Below are 16,487 nucleotides of genomic sequence, written 5' to 3' on the forward strand. Positions count from 1 at the left end.
AGTCGATGGGGTCACAAAGAGTCAGACACGACTGAGAGACTAGGCACACAAGAATACTGTACTAGGCAAAGCTTCTGTTACTGTCATACACATCCTCATATCTCTAATGCTAGGTGAGTGTTTACTCAGTATTTCAATTCCTGAGTTCTTTGTGTCATTACTTGAAACATCATTTATAATCTTTGAATCATGACATAATTAACAGTAAGTTGATTGTAATACTATCTTAGAATCTTAATCTATTTTTATTGCTACCTAGTCTTCATTTTCAGTAAGAGTTTGCCTTAAGTAATGTTCTGCCATTCAGTGATTTTTATTTAATTTATAAGCCATGACTACAATCTAGTTTTAGAATACTTCTAGCACCTCAAAAGTTCCCGTGTGTATTTGTAGCTAATTTCTGCTCCTGCTGCCAATTATAGACAACTATTGGTCAGCTTTCTGTCTAGAATTTACTTCCTTTGGATATTTCACATAAAGGGAGTTACACAAAATTGCAATTATTTTTTTCTTTTATTTGATGTTTTTGGGTTTCATTCATATTGTATAAATTAGTAGTTTGTTCCTTTTTATTACTGAATAGTATTCCAGTTGGGTGACACATTTTGTTTATTCATCAATTGATAGACGTTTGAGTTTCCACCTTTTCACTTTTATGACTAATGCTGCTGTAAACATCCATATACGCATATATTTTCATTTTTCTTGAGTAAATCCTTAGGAGTGGAATGGCTGGGTTGTATGGTATGTTTATGGCTAATACCCACAATGAATGGGGATTCCAGTTTCTTCACAGTCTCACCGTTGTATATATTTTCTTGTCTTATTATAGCCATCCTAGTGTTTGTTGTATAGTGGTAGCTCACTTTTTAAAATTTCCCTAAAGACTATTGTGTTGAGTATTTTCATGTGCTTATTGTTATTCATGGATATATTTGATGAAATGTCTCATGTAAATCCTTTTCTTAATTTTCATTGTATCTTATTAGTGAGTTCTGAGAGTTATTTATATATTTTGCCTGTTAAGTCCTTTACCAGACATGATTTGTGATTATTTTCTCCTAGTCTGGGACTTATCTTTTCATTTTCTTTTGAAGAGTAAAAAATGTTTTATTTTTATGAAATCCTAGTAAGGTTTTTTACATATTGTGTTCAGTTAAATAATCAAAATTTTTTTCTAGTAGGTGATACATTTATATAGTTCCAAAATCCAAAAGTATATAAAAGAATTTAGTGAAAAGTCTCTATCTCAACTCCTATACATAAAACCCTGACTCGGTTCCCCTCTCCAGAGACACAACCAGTGTTGCCATCTTCCTGTAAATCCTCACAGGGATAGTTAAAGTTTTTATTTTTTGAACTCAAGTTGTAGAAATTTGGACTGGGATAGTCCTAGTAACTTTAGGAATAATCTTACCATTGCAGTTCGTTTTCTCCATACTGTAAGAGTGTGTTTGTGTGTGTGTTTTAATCTATTTAATGTCTGTTTTGCCAAATTCTTAAAGATTTGGGCATATAGACTAGTTTTCCCATTTGAAGTTACGAGATTAATCATTTTTATTGCTGACAGAGATGGGACCCATAGGCTGCCCCCACTGCAAGCATTTGCCTTCAGTTACTCACTTCTCTGCACTCTATTTTTCTCTCTTTTTGAGTACTTTATAGTATTTTAATTAAAAAATGATTTCATCAATTAAGAGTAAATTGAAATCACACCAGTCAGAATGGCCATCCCCCAAAAGTCTACAAACAATAAATGCTGGAGAGGGTGTGGAGTGTTTTGCACTGTTGGGGGGAATGTAAATTCATATAGCCACTATGGAAGACAGTATGGAAATTCTTTCAAAAACTAGGAATAAAACCACCAGATGACCTAGCAATCCCACTACTAGGCATATACCCTGAGGAAATCAAGATTGAAAAAGACACATGTACCCCAGTGTTCATTGCAGCTCTATTTATGATAGCTAGAACATGGAAGCAACCTGGATGGCCATTGACAGATGAGTGGATAGAGAAGCTGTGGTACATAGATACAATGGAATATTACTCAACCATAAAAAGGAATGCATTTGAGTCAGTTCTGATGTGGTAGGTGAACCTAGAGCCTATTATACAGAATGAAGGAAGTCAGAAAGAGAAAAGCACATATCATGTACTAGTCATATATATGGATTCTAGAAAGATAGTACTGATGAAATTATTTGCAGGACAGCAGTGGAAACACAGACATAGAGAACAGACTTATAGCCACAGGGGTGGGGGAGGAAGAAGAGGGTGGGATGTATGGAGAAAGTAACATGCAGACTTACATTCAGTTCAGTTCAGTTCAGTCGCTCAGTCGTGTCCAACTCTTTGCGACCCCGTGAACCACAGCACGCCAGGCCTCCCTGTCCATCACCAACTACCAGAGTTCACTCAAACCCATGTCCATTGAGTCGGTGATGCCATCCAACCATCTCATCCTCTGTCCTCTGCCCTCAATCTTTCCAGCATCAGGGTCTTTTCCAGTGAGTCAGCTTTTCACATCAGGTGGCCAAAGTATTGGAGTTTCGGCTTCAACATCAGTCTTTCCAATGAACACCCAGGACTGATCTCCTTTAGGATGGACTGGTTGGATCTCCTTGCAGTCCAAGGGACTCTTAGGAGTCTTCTCCAACACAGTTCAAAAGCATCAATTCTGCGCTCAGCTTTCTTTGTAGTCCAACTCTCACATCTGTACATGACCACTGGAAAAACCATAGCCTTGACTAGATGGACCTTTGTTGCCAAAGTAATGTCTCTGCTTTTTAATATGCTGTCTAGGTTGGTCATAACTTTCCTTCCAAGGAGTAAGCATCTTTTAATTTCATGGCTGCAGTCACTATCTACAGTGATTTTGGAGCCCCCCAAAATAAAATCTGACACTGTTTCCACTGTTTCCCCATCTGTTTGCCATGAAGTGATGGGATCAGATGACTTACATTACCATATGTAAATTAGATAGCCAATGGGAGTTTGCTGTATGACTCAGGGAACTCAGACCGGGACTCTGTAACAACCTAGAGGGATGGGATGGGGAGCGAGATGGGAAGGAGATTCAAGAGGGAGGGGACATATGTATACCTCTGGCTGACTCATAATTGATGTTTGGCAGAAACAACACAATTCTGTAAAGCAATTATCCTTCAATTAAAAAATGCTATGCTAAGTCACTTCAGTCGTGTCGGACTCTGTGCGACCCCATAGACAGCAGCTCACCAGGCTCCCCCATCCCTGGGATTCTCCAGGAAAGAACACTGGAGTGGGTTGCCATTTCCTTCTCCAATGCGTGAAAGTGAAAAGTGAAAGTGAAGTCGCTCAGTCGTGTCCGACTCTAGCGACCCCATGGACTGCAGCCTACCAGACTCCTCCGTCCATGGGATTTTCCAGGCAAGAGTACTGGAGTGGGGTGCCATTGCCTTCTCTGCAATTAAAAAAATAAATAAATTTAAAATTGTTGAAAAAATGAAATTTAAGCTAAAGCTTAGTATTGAAATGGCTATCTTATTGTACTTCCCTTAAATTTTTTTGACAGTCTACTTTCCAAAACATTGTGTCATGTAAATATATTTCTTTATAAGATCTTTGACTATTGAGTGAGAACATCACAATGAGACTCAAGATCTGAAAACTGTTGTACTGTAAGGTGCACAATGGACAGCACAGTTATCAGCAAATCCATAGAAAGACGGAAGAAACTTAATGGAGGGAGAGCAGGAGAAATTGATTGGATGTTAATTTTGTATTTGACATCTTTAAAGAATTGTGTAAATGTTGGAACTTAAAGTTATTTTAGTTCATTCTCCTAGTTTTTTAGATGATTGGTCCAAGGTTTCTTAGCTGGTTCATTGTAGAACTAGGTTTGGAAGTCAAGTCTCCATCTCCTGGTCCATTGGTTTTTCCACTTTACTGTGCTGCCATTTATTTTCATTTTCACCTTTTCACTTTTTTGTATACTTTAAAATAACATTCTGAAATCTTTACTCTCTCTTAACTCTTTTTGGTTTGTGTTTAGTACCTAATCTGGCCTGCATGCATGGCCCGTACTCTCTCTTACCCCTGGTATGATCTTAGGGACTTGAGCTTCTGTTGTTATTGTAGTGTTCCTGTGTATAATTCTGGCTATTCTTTTTGTTGGATATGAAGATGATGTCTGTGACATTCAGCATGTAGATGAAAAGCAGTCATATGCTTTGAGCCGACATGTTCTGTCAGAACACACCTTCGTGTTTTTTCTTCATTCCCACACCCAGATCACAGCACAGACAAGTTATTGTCATCCCACACCAGAATGGCACATACATTTGTGAGGCTTTTTTATTCATTTAAACACTATTCTCTCCTAAATTTCTAACCTGCCCTACCTACCCATCCATTCTTAAGGAATACACAAGATGACCCCCCCCCACCTTTTTTTTAAGAGAGGGCAGTAAGGTAGACACTCACAACTTTAATCCACAAACTTGCCTCTTAGGTGAATATCTTTGTGTGACAGACTTCTTCCCAAACTCTTGCATGCTGTGTCAATCAGGGACCATACACACACTTCACTGAAATGCTATAAATAGTACCTCTACTTTTGAGGTCCTCTTGATGGTACCTTTCATTTCAGGAGGAGGCTGTGTTTCTCACACCAATATCTTATCTTTGAAAAAACTCTTATTTGCCTCTTCCATTTGTCACCTCTTTGGAAAATAGCTGTCGTTTCAGGATCTATGGGAAGTATTCAAAACATCAAGTCATTCTTTCAGTAAAGAACTGTTTACTGTCTGGTTTAGCACCTGTAATATTGTCAGCCAAGAAGCATTTTGAAACACCTGCACCCAACTTAAGTTGAAAGCGAAAGACTGAAAGATTGGGTGTGTGTGGATAAGAACTCGCTGTCATCACATGATTAAAAGAGAAAGTGCTTATAAAAGTTATGTGGCAGCATTGTCTATTGCTCCTTATGACAGGTGATTCATGCATGAAGGAATTTTGCCTTGTTTCATCATATGAAGGTAGAATGTACTAATACTCATGAAGACATACTTTAGGTCTTTTTTCTTATAATTAATGATGAGCTGCTTTATGTGATTCTTTTTTTGTTGTTTCTCAAGTGGCTTGAGAAGTTAGCCAGGGTAACAGGAAATAACCAAAGGTGAACTCAGGTAAATTTTTTCTGTGATGTCAGCAATAGTTAAAATGACTTAGAAACCTAAGCTTCTATAGCAGACTTGAAGTGAAGTATTTCTTTGTCCATTAGAAACAACATAACCAAATTTTTTTTAAATCTAAAAATCCTAACTTGTATTCTTTTAAGAATACAAAAAACTTACAGGCTTTGCCCAAATATATTTTATTTCCCAGTTGTCTAATGTAATGCATAAAAACCTAGTAAGTTAGGATTATGAAAATAAAACAGTGTCCATTCTTGCTTTGTTGTTGTTGTAAATTTTTATTTATTTATTTTTGATTGAAGGATAATTGTTTTACAGTGTTCTATTGGTTTCTACCAGACATCAACATGAATCAGTCATAGGTTTACCCACGTCCCCTCCCGCTTGAACATCCCTCACCTCCCTCCCCTTCCCACCTCTCTAGGTTGTTATGGAGCCCTGGTTTGAGCTTCTTGAGTCATACAGCAAATTCTTATTGGCTGTCTATTTTAGTCTTCTGTAGCAGTTGGACTGTTGTGAGCCTGAATTTATATTTGACATTGTACAACTGGAGTGTATGTTAAGAGAAAGGCTTACATTTGATAGGAGATGAGTTAAGGTTCCCAGCATCGCTCTTACCAGCAAGTGCAGTCTTCTTGCTGCTTGCCTTTTTCCATTTCTGCCCTGCTTCCCAGGATTTTATTTACTCTTTGAGCCCCTTCCCAACTTCCATTGAACTTTTGGGTTCACTTTGATGTTGTAGCTTTCAGTATTCATCAGTCAATTTCTTCACATCATATTGCCTTCTGACACTGGCGTTACTCAGATGTGTAAGATAGCATCCCTGCTTTTAAGAAACTAGTCCAGTTGGAGTGGACTGAAAGTGATATGTATAGGAATGGAGATATGCAAAGGATATTAGGAATATTATCTTATCCATTCTGTAGTGGATAATAAAGACTGAGCCAGGTCTTAAAAGATGAGCAGAAATTGTTGCAAAGGAGGGACCAGGCCACACATACCACATGACCACTGAAGTAGAATCCTTCACCCAGGGGCAGGCTGCTGAGGGGTAATGTCTACTCTGAAATGCTGATTTAAAATGTCCCTACTTTATTTTGCTGAAAGACTCGCTTTGTTTTTGTACTTGTCTCCTATAAAAGTACAGAAGATTTTTTAGTGAGGTCAGAGATGTGGGAGAAAGCGTTGATGAACTAAGTGACTAAGATTGATCTTTTATTTGCTTGCTTAGGACATTAGAAGATAATTTTAACAACTGAGGCTAGGGTGTCACAATACCCCATCTAGGTCATCTAACTTGAAAATTACAGTGTTTTGTTTTTGACATGCTTTATGAGAAACCACAGAATAGTTTCTATAAAATTAAGAAAAGATGGTGTATTCATGTTCTTTCTCCTTAGCTCTGTAGCATATGATTAGATTGTTTATAAAGTGAATTAACTCTTTGTTTGTAATCACTTTTTTCATACCTAAAGCCATTAGAAAAAAGAAACATCCAAGCCTCACAGTATTCATCTGAGGCAGACCCTTCAGTTTGAAGTTTGAACTTCAAATTGGCACTTTTGTCAGCATGGTGACATTGACTGCCCAAAGAGGTGGCATTTCAGACTTGCCAGTTCATGCCACACAAACAGAAAACCTTCAGACTTCATCAGGATGAGGGTTTAGAAGTAAGAATAATAATCATTTTTGAGTTTCAGTAATTCTTTCTATTTTATAGAGTACGAACCATTAAAAAGAAAAACCTACTGCTAAATGATTTTCTAAATCAGACAGTGTGAAGGTACAAAAGGATACTGGGATGAAAACAGATTTTAAATGAGTGAAGAAAGAATTACAAGTAAACTGTGGAAGGCCCATTTGTAACCTTACTAAGGCACCGTGAGCCTGCCGTGTGGGAATGGTCACTGAACTGCAGTCTCCGCCTAACACTGCCTGCTCTTCACTGTTTTCTCTCTCGGGATATAAAAGAAATGATACAGTGTCACACACAGTGGTAATACAAGAAGTTCTACAAACATAGCCCTCATTAACAAAGATGTACTGTATTTAATTTTAGACAGAAGAAACTTATGAGACTTATTTTAACCTCGGTAATTTTCTTGAATTCGTCATCATGCCAGCAAATTCTAAACTGAATCAGACTCTGTTCTTCGTTGTGTCATTCTCCCTCCATGTCTGTGGTTTGTCCCAATATGTACCATGAACTGATTTTGGTAGTACAAAATCTGTTAATGACTCAGTCCGTTGACATATGTCTTTTCTAAAATCAAAGAAATAATTAATTGCTTATTTTCATTATTCTCAATTAGCAAAGATAGGATTACTGGGCCTGTCAGGAGAGGCTTCTGATTTCCTTTATCTAGATCCTGAGACATTAAATGAATTAACCTGACTTTTTCAAAAGTGGGAACAGATACTTGCACAGTTTGGGGAGGGAGGAGGGAGGAGGGTTCAGGATGGGGAGCACATGTATACCTGTGATGGATTCATTTTGATATTTGGCAAAACTAATACAATTATGTAAAGTTTAAAAATAAAATAAAATTAAAAAAATAAAAAAATAAAATGATATCTATTTGCCATTAAAAAAAAAAAATTTCATCTTTAGCACTAGAAAACAGAATTTCTTTAACAAAATAATAGCACATACAGGAGATTAAAAGCAAGTCATCTCTTTGTTAAAGCAAGTCCTGTGAGACCTTAATCTGACCATACATAAACAGCATGATTATTGCCTATATTTTAAATAAAACAATTAGTTCTGAACTGTTCTGTAATTCATACCTGACATATATTAATAGGCCCTATTACACCCAACTAGAATTACTGGATCCTTTTATGAAAGCAAGTCAAAAACATTTGAGCTATATTTTCAAAGTTGTATTTTGGTTTTGGGGTGGGGGGGTTTGAAATGAGCAAGTTTAAGTTTGTAACTTATACCATACTTTTATCTTATTAAGAGACATTTAATCAGTTTATTTAAATGATCTTAAAGTCACTTAATACAGTGTTCTTTTTAAATAATAGCTGATTTGGGGGGGTTAAGTTTAAATTTGCTTTATTACTTCCTCAAAAATATAAAGGTTATAAGCAGGGCAATGAAAGAATTATCATAGACATGTTTTGAAAATCTTATACAATATGTTAAGAATCAAAGCTCTGGCAATATTTTGGACAGACATAATTAACATATATATAAATTTATGCATGGAAAAAGATATGTGATCTATATTAACTGTGATATGTTCATTAAAACCTGTACTACTAAGTGAGTATAGATCCGGAAGAAGTTAATGTAAGTATTTTTAAATGGGTTTGTATTTCTCTGATAAACAGCACTTTCCTTCTGTTTGTGATCATAGGATAAAAGCTCTGTAAGCTTGTATATGTTCATTTTTACTGCTACATCATGTAGTGTGCTCTTAAGATTGAGATCTCATTCCCCAGGAAGCATTTCTGTCTAAGATTAATTGCCCTTTTAAAATCAGCGTTTGATGTATTCCTTTGGCTATATCCTGGCTTGGTTTAACCCTCTTTGACCTGACCTCACTGACTATTACCGCTGAGGCTGAGTCAGAATCCTTCAGTATGATGTATGCATTTCAGATTTCAGCCTGTGGTTTTTCATGTCAATGGATTCAATTAGTTGGTGTTTTACTAATGAACATATCAGAGGTTAAAGAATTTGTCAGACAGAACAAAATTGTTCAGAACAGTGGCAGCTAAAAAGCTCATCTCTGTTTTTCAGAATGATCAAGTATTTTTCAGAAGTTTTACCTTTCAGCATCACACACATTTCCAAGCTAGCAAACTGAGGCATTTTCTGCTGAACTATAAAATATATATGTGAAGCCACAGATCTAAACACAGTGTTTACAATCTCTGGTCTTAAATTTCTGTTACTCCATATTCATAAGTGTGAACTAAAAAACAAGTTACTAATCTGAAATTTTCTGATTAAAAGCACTTTCCCTTAAAAGATACATCATCCATTTCTCTAGCTTCCTTTAAATTCAGAAGTTTCACATATTTAGTTACACATATTAACAGTAAGAGTGAAACTCATGCATCTTTCTAGAATCTCACATAACCTGTTTTTAAAGACATTTAGGTCATATTCCTTGTTGATAATTGGCTTAAAAGTAATGGCTAAAAACCAGATTGGGTGGGGAAGGCTGTGAGCCATTGCTGATTTGCTTTGCATGCATGCTCAGTTGTGTCTGACTGTGACCCCGTGGACTGTAGCCCACCAGGCTTCTTTGTCCACGGAGTTTTCCAGGCAAGAATACTGGAGTGGGTGGCCATTTCCTTCTCCAGGGGATCTTCCTGACTCAGGGATTGAACCCGTGGCTCTTGAATCTCCTGCATTAGCAGGCAGATTCTTTACCACTGAGCCACCTGGGAAGCCCGAGCCATTGCTAACAGAAATCTTTAAAAGGCAGATTCATCACCTACTCTTAAGTTCTCTAATAATGGTGTACTTTAACTTGTGTAGCAAAGATTTTCGAAGGTTCTTTGTTTTCCCTCCTTGAATTTTTCATCTTCAAAATAAACTGAGAACCATATCTGAAGTTTATTAAGTAACTTTACCATAGTGCAGTAGGGCTCATTTGATTTATCCAGGCTGTGCTTTGCTGAATAAACACATAGAGAGCACTACTAGATTAATCCAGAGGGCTTAGAGTGCTTAAGGAATTTTTAAAATTTCATTTTGTTGTTTGCATAATGATTGAGTCTTTGGGTTTTTGTTGTTGCCATCTCTTTCTTTTTTTCCTTAACACATTCATAAAATCTGTGCCACACTGCATAATAATGAGGCTGAGTAATGCAGAGTGGATATTAACACAAGGCCACATTCTCACAGCCCTTTGCATGCCGGTGACTTAATTGAATCCACAGTTTGTATATACCTTTTGGTATATCCCTCACTTTATTGAATACCTACTGTGTCCAGGCCCTGTGCTGAGTGCTTTATTTGGCTATCCCCTTTGATCCTCTATGCAACCCCAGAGATGAGAATTCTTTATCTACACTGTAGGAGGAGGAAACTGGGACTCGGAAGGTTGAGTGATTTGCCTGAGAATTCAGAACTAGTGTATTATGCTGATTTAAACTCAAAAAGAAATATTTTGCTTTTTAGCCATAAAAGACTCATGTACTAGAACTGGAAGACATGTTACCAGTCCTCTGTTTTAGAACAGTGGTCTACAGACTGACCTATGGAGTTGAGTCTTAGAATACTTGGGCTTATAAGTAAGATGAGTATAAGAAATGAAATTTTATTGTGATAGTCTCTTTATAGATATATGATCTCTTTAGATTTAACATCTAACTCTTAACGTGAATTTAATTACTATTCTCTCCAAAGAAAATGCTTGTCTCTGACATTTATTTGTCCTTTTCCTTAATTCACAAACTCCAAGTATTTATGAATGACTGTTCTTATATTTACAACATGAATTAACAGTTTTTTTAATTGCTGTGTGGAGATTCTATAGAATAACGACATGTAGTCTTCAAAATTGTCAAGGTTAGAAAGCGCAAAGAAAGGCCAAGAGCCGTCCAAGTTAAAGGAGAGTACGGAGACCTGAAAATTAAATGCAATGAATGATTCCTGTACTGGATCCTAGACTGGAGAAAAAATAATTAGGATCGTTAATAACTTCTGAAGTGATTACTTAATAGTATAGTGTCAGTGTTAATATTTTAATTTTGATAACTGTGCTATGATTATATAAAAGGATATTTTTATTAGAAAGTATACACTGAAATAATTAAAGGTGAAGGACTCAGTGTTTCTAATTTACTCTCAAATGATTCAGAAATTAATTATATATACATAAAATGATAAAGCAAAGGGGGCAAAATGTAAGCAATTGATGACTCTGGGTGAAGAGAAAGTCCTTGTGCTGTTCTTGCAAATTTTCTCTAAGTTTGAAATTACATCCAAATAAAAAGTTACCCCTCAAAAGTGCCCTGTATGAGAGAATTTCATATGGAACGAGTTCACTTGATTACTGTGTCAAACGTTTGCCTACTTTAAAGCATCAGACTAACGTTTTTAAAAATCTGAGTGGGTGAGATGTGGAGTAACATTTTTCTCCTGAGTCATTTACTTTGTAGTGATATATTTTTTATTCCCAAGTATTAAATTCTAGATTCCCATTTTGAAACACAAAGATATATTTACCAAAAACATGATTTACTTTAGTAGCAGTATCATCAAGCGTTTCCTTTCTGTTAGGGGAAAAAGAATCTGCTAATTTTTTACTGCTTCATTTTGCTAGTTCTGATATTGCCAAAATATGCTGTTGTGCTTGTTGTTATTTATGGTAACATGAATTTTGGTGATGGCATATGTACATCTTGGCTCATTCAGAAGCATTCTGACTTTTTTGTTGTTTTAATAACCAAAGCAGTCTTTTTCAGTCAAGCTCTTATTCTCCATAGCAGTGGTAACCACTAGACACTATTTTCAAAACATTATTTCTGATAGTGTATTTAACCAGCAGCAAAATGATCTAAGCCCTGAAGACATTTATTGTCAGGCACCATGCTAGGCACGAGCCTGCAGTGATACATAAGAGAGAAACTTTACTTCATAGTTCCAAGCGCACTACTGTCCCATTCTAATGTTTCTCGTGACAGTTATGTTATCAGAGGAAGTCAGAAAACCAGAAAGATAAATATACACAGGTGAAATATTTGGACAAAAGTAGGCGATGTCCAAATTACATATGTAAAATCTTAAGCTGTTGTGTTGAAGGATATGACAGTCCTGGACCACTTCCTTAGTTGTCCATGTTTAGTGATACTTTTATGTTCCAGATCAAAAGTGGTCTCAGTTTAAACCAGAGAATCAGTGCTGCCTCTTCAGGCTTCTGATAATGTGATTTGTTGGGTTTGTTTTATAGAGTGAATTGTGCTTATGTTCTCTAGCTCCTGCTGTACCGTTCTTAGACTCCCTGTGTCCTCTTCCGTGTGTTAGTCTTCTCCCTTTCAGACATGCTGTGCGTCATATTGTATTTGCTGGCACATTTACGTACTGGTACAGGCACAGTATTCTGGATATTCAGCTCTATTCCATACTATCCGAAGGTGACACTGCTTAAGGAAGAACTTTATAGATAAAGAACTTTTACTCTTAACACCACTGCTCTTTCATTTTTTTGACTCACTGCTAAGTAGGAGGAAGATTCTGAGAATATTAAGATATTTCAAAGAAATATATAATAAGACTATAAAGAGAACTGCACCGGAAATGTTTTTAAATATTCTAAGAAAGATTTAATACAGTAAAACCTTGGCAATCTAGAACTTACAAAGAATGAATCATTCCAGATAGCTGAGGGTTTATCCGATTTGAGTATCAACATTTTAAAATCTTCTCAAAGTACTAATACTGTGCTTTCTTTAGTATTCTGCGTATAGCTTAATCTTTTGGTTATAAATGATTCACATCATTATGAAAACCAATCATTGTATTAATACTGTGATCACAACTGTGTAAGAAGTATGTATAGATGCAGCAGAGCTCGGTGGACAAATCAAAACAATGAAAGCATTTTTTTTAGGTTAGTAGTATTTTGAGCCTTTTCCAGAATTGTTCTAAGCTATGACATTTTCTGGAGACATTTATTTGGAAATCTTTGGGGCTGATAGTATGTTTGTTAGGACTTTATTTTTAGCATTCTTTTAGCAATTCTCTGGTGGTTTTGTCTTCTCATTGTCAGTCTGTTGACTGTCACCTCCCAGGACTGTGCTGCCTCTAGCAGGAAGTTTAAATATTTCTTTAAAAGGGTCTCTTGTTTCAGGTGCCAGCCACACCATTATCACCATACATCACCAGCCCATTTTGCCTAGACATTAGAGCGCTAGGGATGCAAACGTCATTTTGAACAGAGAAGAAAGGGGAAAAATGGGGTATTTCCCTCTCATACAGTTCCATCAATTCCCTGTTTCCCTTGTTGTCTTCTGTGTCCAGGAAGCTGAGAGATTTAGATGTTGCAGATTGAAGAGACTTAAGAGACAAACCAAGAATTGTGCTAAAGGAGTGATACAGTTTCTTAAAGGTTCTGTGTTTTGTTTTATTTTGTTTTTTCCAAAAAAAAAAGTTTTTTGTTTTTTTTTTTACTTTCTGTGTTTTTCTGTAGCAACCAAGCATGCTTCGTTTTCTTTAAAGACTGTCAGTGATTTATACCAAAATCATAAAAGACACAAAGCTAATCTTCAATTTTTAACAAAATTTGAACTTAGGAAAAAAGTGTGAATTGCAGCAACCTTTTAATTAATGAATGGACATCAACAAAAATCAATCAGAGTTCATGATTCTGAAACAGAAATCCCTGAGTCAGACTCCTAGTTCCTTTTCATTAAAATTTTAACCCTTCTAATAGTGTCTCTAAAATTTTCTCATGCATATTTGAACAGCTTTACTGAAAATTAACTTACAACTCCCAACTGTTTCATTAAACATCTTCAACACTGATATTAAAAAAAAACCTGATCTTATTTTTGATGACTTCTAGACACATTTCTGTTTTGTATGTTTTAAATATGTGTTGACCTACTTCATATACCTGTCATTTTTAATTAGTACAGTTTTTTATGTATAACTAAAATAAATTTTGATCAGTGGGTACAATGGGCTGTTTTCTCCACTATGGTTTCATTAACGTCAATCTTAGGTAAGCACAGTAATTAAGAAAGAATGAATACTTTCACATATAGCAACAGAATTTTTATCAGAATTCATTGTAACCCTCAGGTTTCTGTTTTGGGTGATACATATTGCAACATTTGAACTTTCTCCATGTCCACATTTCCTGCTCAGGAAACAGACCAGGTTTAACCTGTTAAAGCAGTAAAATCCATTTGATTCACTGAGGATTCTCAAAGGCAGCAGATTATTCTTTTCTTCCAACTGTTTTGACTCATCGATTATTGTTGGATTTCTTTCTTGGAATAGATGGGGAAAAAAAGAACCAAGTAATGATTCATGGAATTGAACCAATGTTGGAAACACCTTTGCAGTGGCTGAGTGAACATCTGAGCTACCCGGATAATTTTCTTCATATTAGCATCATCCCGCAACCAACAGATTGAAGGATCAACCATTTTCCTGAATGGAATCGCCCTTAAATAGGATTTACCAGAGCATGTCACCCTTCTGCTTCAATCAGGTTTGGTGGAGGCACCCTGACCAGAAACACTGCTGCAAGCCAAACAGGAAAAAGATTCCATGTCAGATAAGGGCACTAGGGCTGGTCTTACTTTGCATCACCACTGCTTTACTCCACTGCCGTCATTAAACCTCAGCTGCGACATGAAAGACTTTACAGGACCACTGCAAGTCTTCTGTTTTCTTGTAAAATATAATGAAGCCGAAACCTTCGGCCTAAGAAGAAAATGGAAATATGTGCCACTCAATTTGTATTTCTGATTAACAAATAAACAAGGGTATTTCCTAAGGTGACCATGGTTGAACTTTAGCTCGAGGGAGTGGAAACATTGGTTTAATTTTCAAGAGAATTAGACTTAAGAAAGTAAAAGAGAAATTCTGTTATCAATAACTTTCAGTAATTTTTTGTAAAAGATCAAATTACAGTAAACCCATCTTTCCTTAATGAAAATTTCCTATGTTTACAGTCTGTCTACTGGTATGCAATCTTGTAACTTTGATAATGAACAGTGAGAGATTTTTAAATAAAGCCTCAAAATATGTTTTGTCATTTAATAACATACAATTTTGTCACTTTTCCAGTACATTCTCACTCACCTACAGTAGATCACTGTTTTTATTCTGTGTGTTACCCTTCAGACTGGTCATCATTGGCATGAAATGGGTATTGGGCATAGGATAACTTGTCTCAGGAGCTGTCAGAATTTCTTGCTGCCAATTTTTAAATCTGTGTTCTTTACACTAAAAGTACTGAAATAATGTTACCATTTATCATTGCTGTTTTATCATTGTAAATCTGTCAAATCATAGTATCTTAAGCATCTGTATAATTTTGCATTTTGGGGGGAAAACCTATTCCTTTTCAAATTAGTGTTTTTCATTGACCTCAGGTCTAATATTTCACTGTGGTCCCTGGTAGCCTGTCTTTGAAGTATGAAGATTACCTAGTCTCCAGACTGCAGTAGCTTTTCCTTAATGTTACCAAAAATATTCAGAGGTTACTGGAGTTGTTACTCAAATAAGGAAATTTTTGCTGCACTTTATTACCATGCTGCTGGGTTTCTACCAGCTGAACATAACTTGTGCATTACACTTTGTTTCTTGTGAGCTAACTTGCCGTTCATATTGAATGTCAACCTAAGTATTCTAAAAGGCAGTATCATACAATAATGGTTTTAGATTCCAAAATAAAAATAAATATTTTCTCATTAAAAAAAATAATACAAATGTTGACGTGAGATCCTGCTAGTGCTCACTGCTTCCTTTTTCCTTTTGTGATATTTTTTCACTAATCAGTAGCAGACATTCACAGAATGAGACAAAGTTAGTCAAAGATCAAATATTCTGGAATGGAAAGTATAGATCTCAATCAAAAAGAAAAACATAGGGTAGCATAGGTGATCAGAGAAAAATATAAGCGAGTAGCAAATAATTGGCTAATGTCAATAAAATGAAAAGTGCCATTTTAGTAAGGCAGAAAAAATAGTAATATTTGAGTTACTTAAGGATTAAAAAAAAACCCACTGACTTGTATTTTTTTCAAAAGAAGTTGGTCTGAATATGATTGTTCACATTAAAAGTGTTTATTCATCTATTCAGTTTGGGGATTTTCCCCCTTGATGTTTTGACAGACTGATGTGGGCTTCAGTGAGCAAAAGGATCAAAATGCCAGGAGTGCTAAGCTGTGATGAAGATAAGTGTGGTAAGAGCAAGCAGTAAGCCATAGTAGTTTTCCACAGACAAGACCCATGTAAGGTCTCTGCAGGGGGTTCAAGTGAGCTACTGATCTTTACTTCCAGATCTGAAAGTAAATTTTACCATTCTTTTCTCATTTTTTTTTACTTACTTGTTCATCATTACACCAGCATCATAACTGTATTACTCTACTGTAGTCCCAGGTAAGTCAAGCCTCCATGATACCCAGAGAAAGAATAAAAACAGAAATTAGTGCTGGGCTTAAATATCTATTTTTGTTTCTTTTTATTTGAATATTTAAATTTTATGGTTTATTAAAAAATTCAATTAATTTTGTGTCTGTCTTTATTTCTAGAAGTTGGAAATGGAATTTATATAAATCAAATTACCTGTTGAGGGAATCATCATAGTTTCCTTTTCCTTGTTCC

General features: G+C 35.8%; 1 protein-coding gene across 11 annotated transcripts in view; it reads left to right on the top strand.

Annotated features, from left to right (window-relative positions):
• The window catches only part of ATG5 (autophagy related 5), a 152,757-nt gene that overhangs the window by 98,953 nt on the left and 37,317 nt on the right, over positions 1 to 16,487 (top strand). For 3 of the 11 annotated variants that reach the window (XM_061427701.1, XM_061427706.1, XM_061427702.1), the window contains one exon: positions 14,152 to 16,391. The exons of the other annotated variants lie outside the window; for them this stretch is intronic. In XM_061427701.1, coding sequence (XP_061283685.1) covers positions 14,152 to 14,288 — 137 coding nt within the window. In that variant the 3' untranslated portion in view covers positions 14,289 to 16,391. Of the gene's footprint in view, positions 1 to 14,151; positions 16,392 to 16,487 lie in introns of those variants that run through there. 11 annotated transcript variants of the gene reach the window in all.

This window comes from Bos javanicus, chromosome 9 (assembly GCF_032452875.1).
Source record: "Bos javanicus breed banteng chromosome 9, ARS-OSU_banteng_1.0, whole genome shotgun sequence".
Lineage (NCBI taxonomy): Eukaryota > Metazoa > Chordata > Mammalia > Artiodactyla > Bovidae > Bos > Bos javanicus.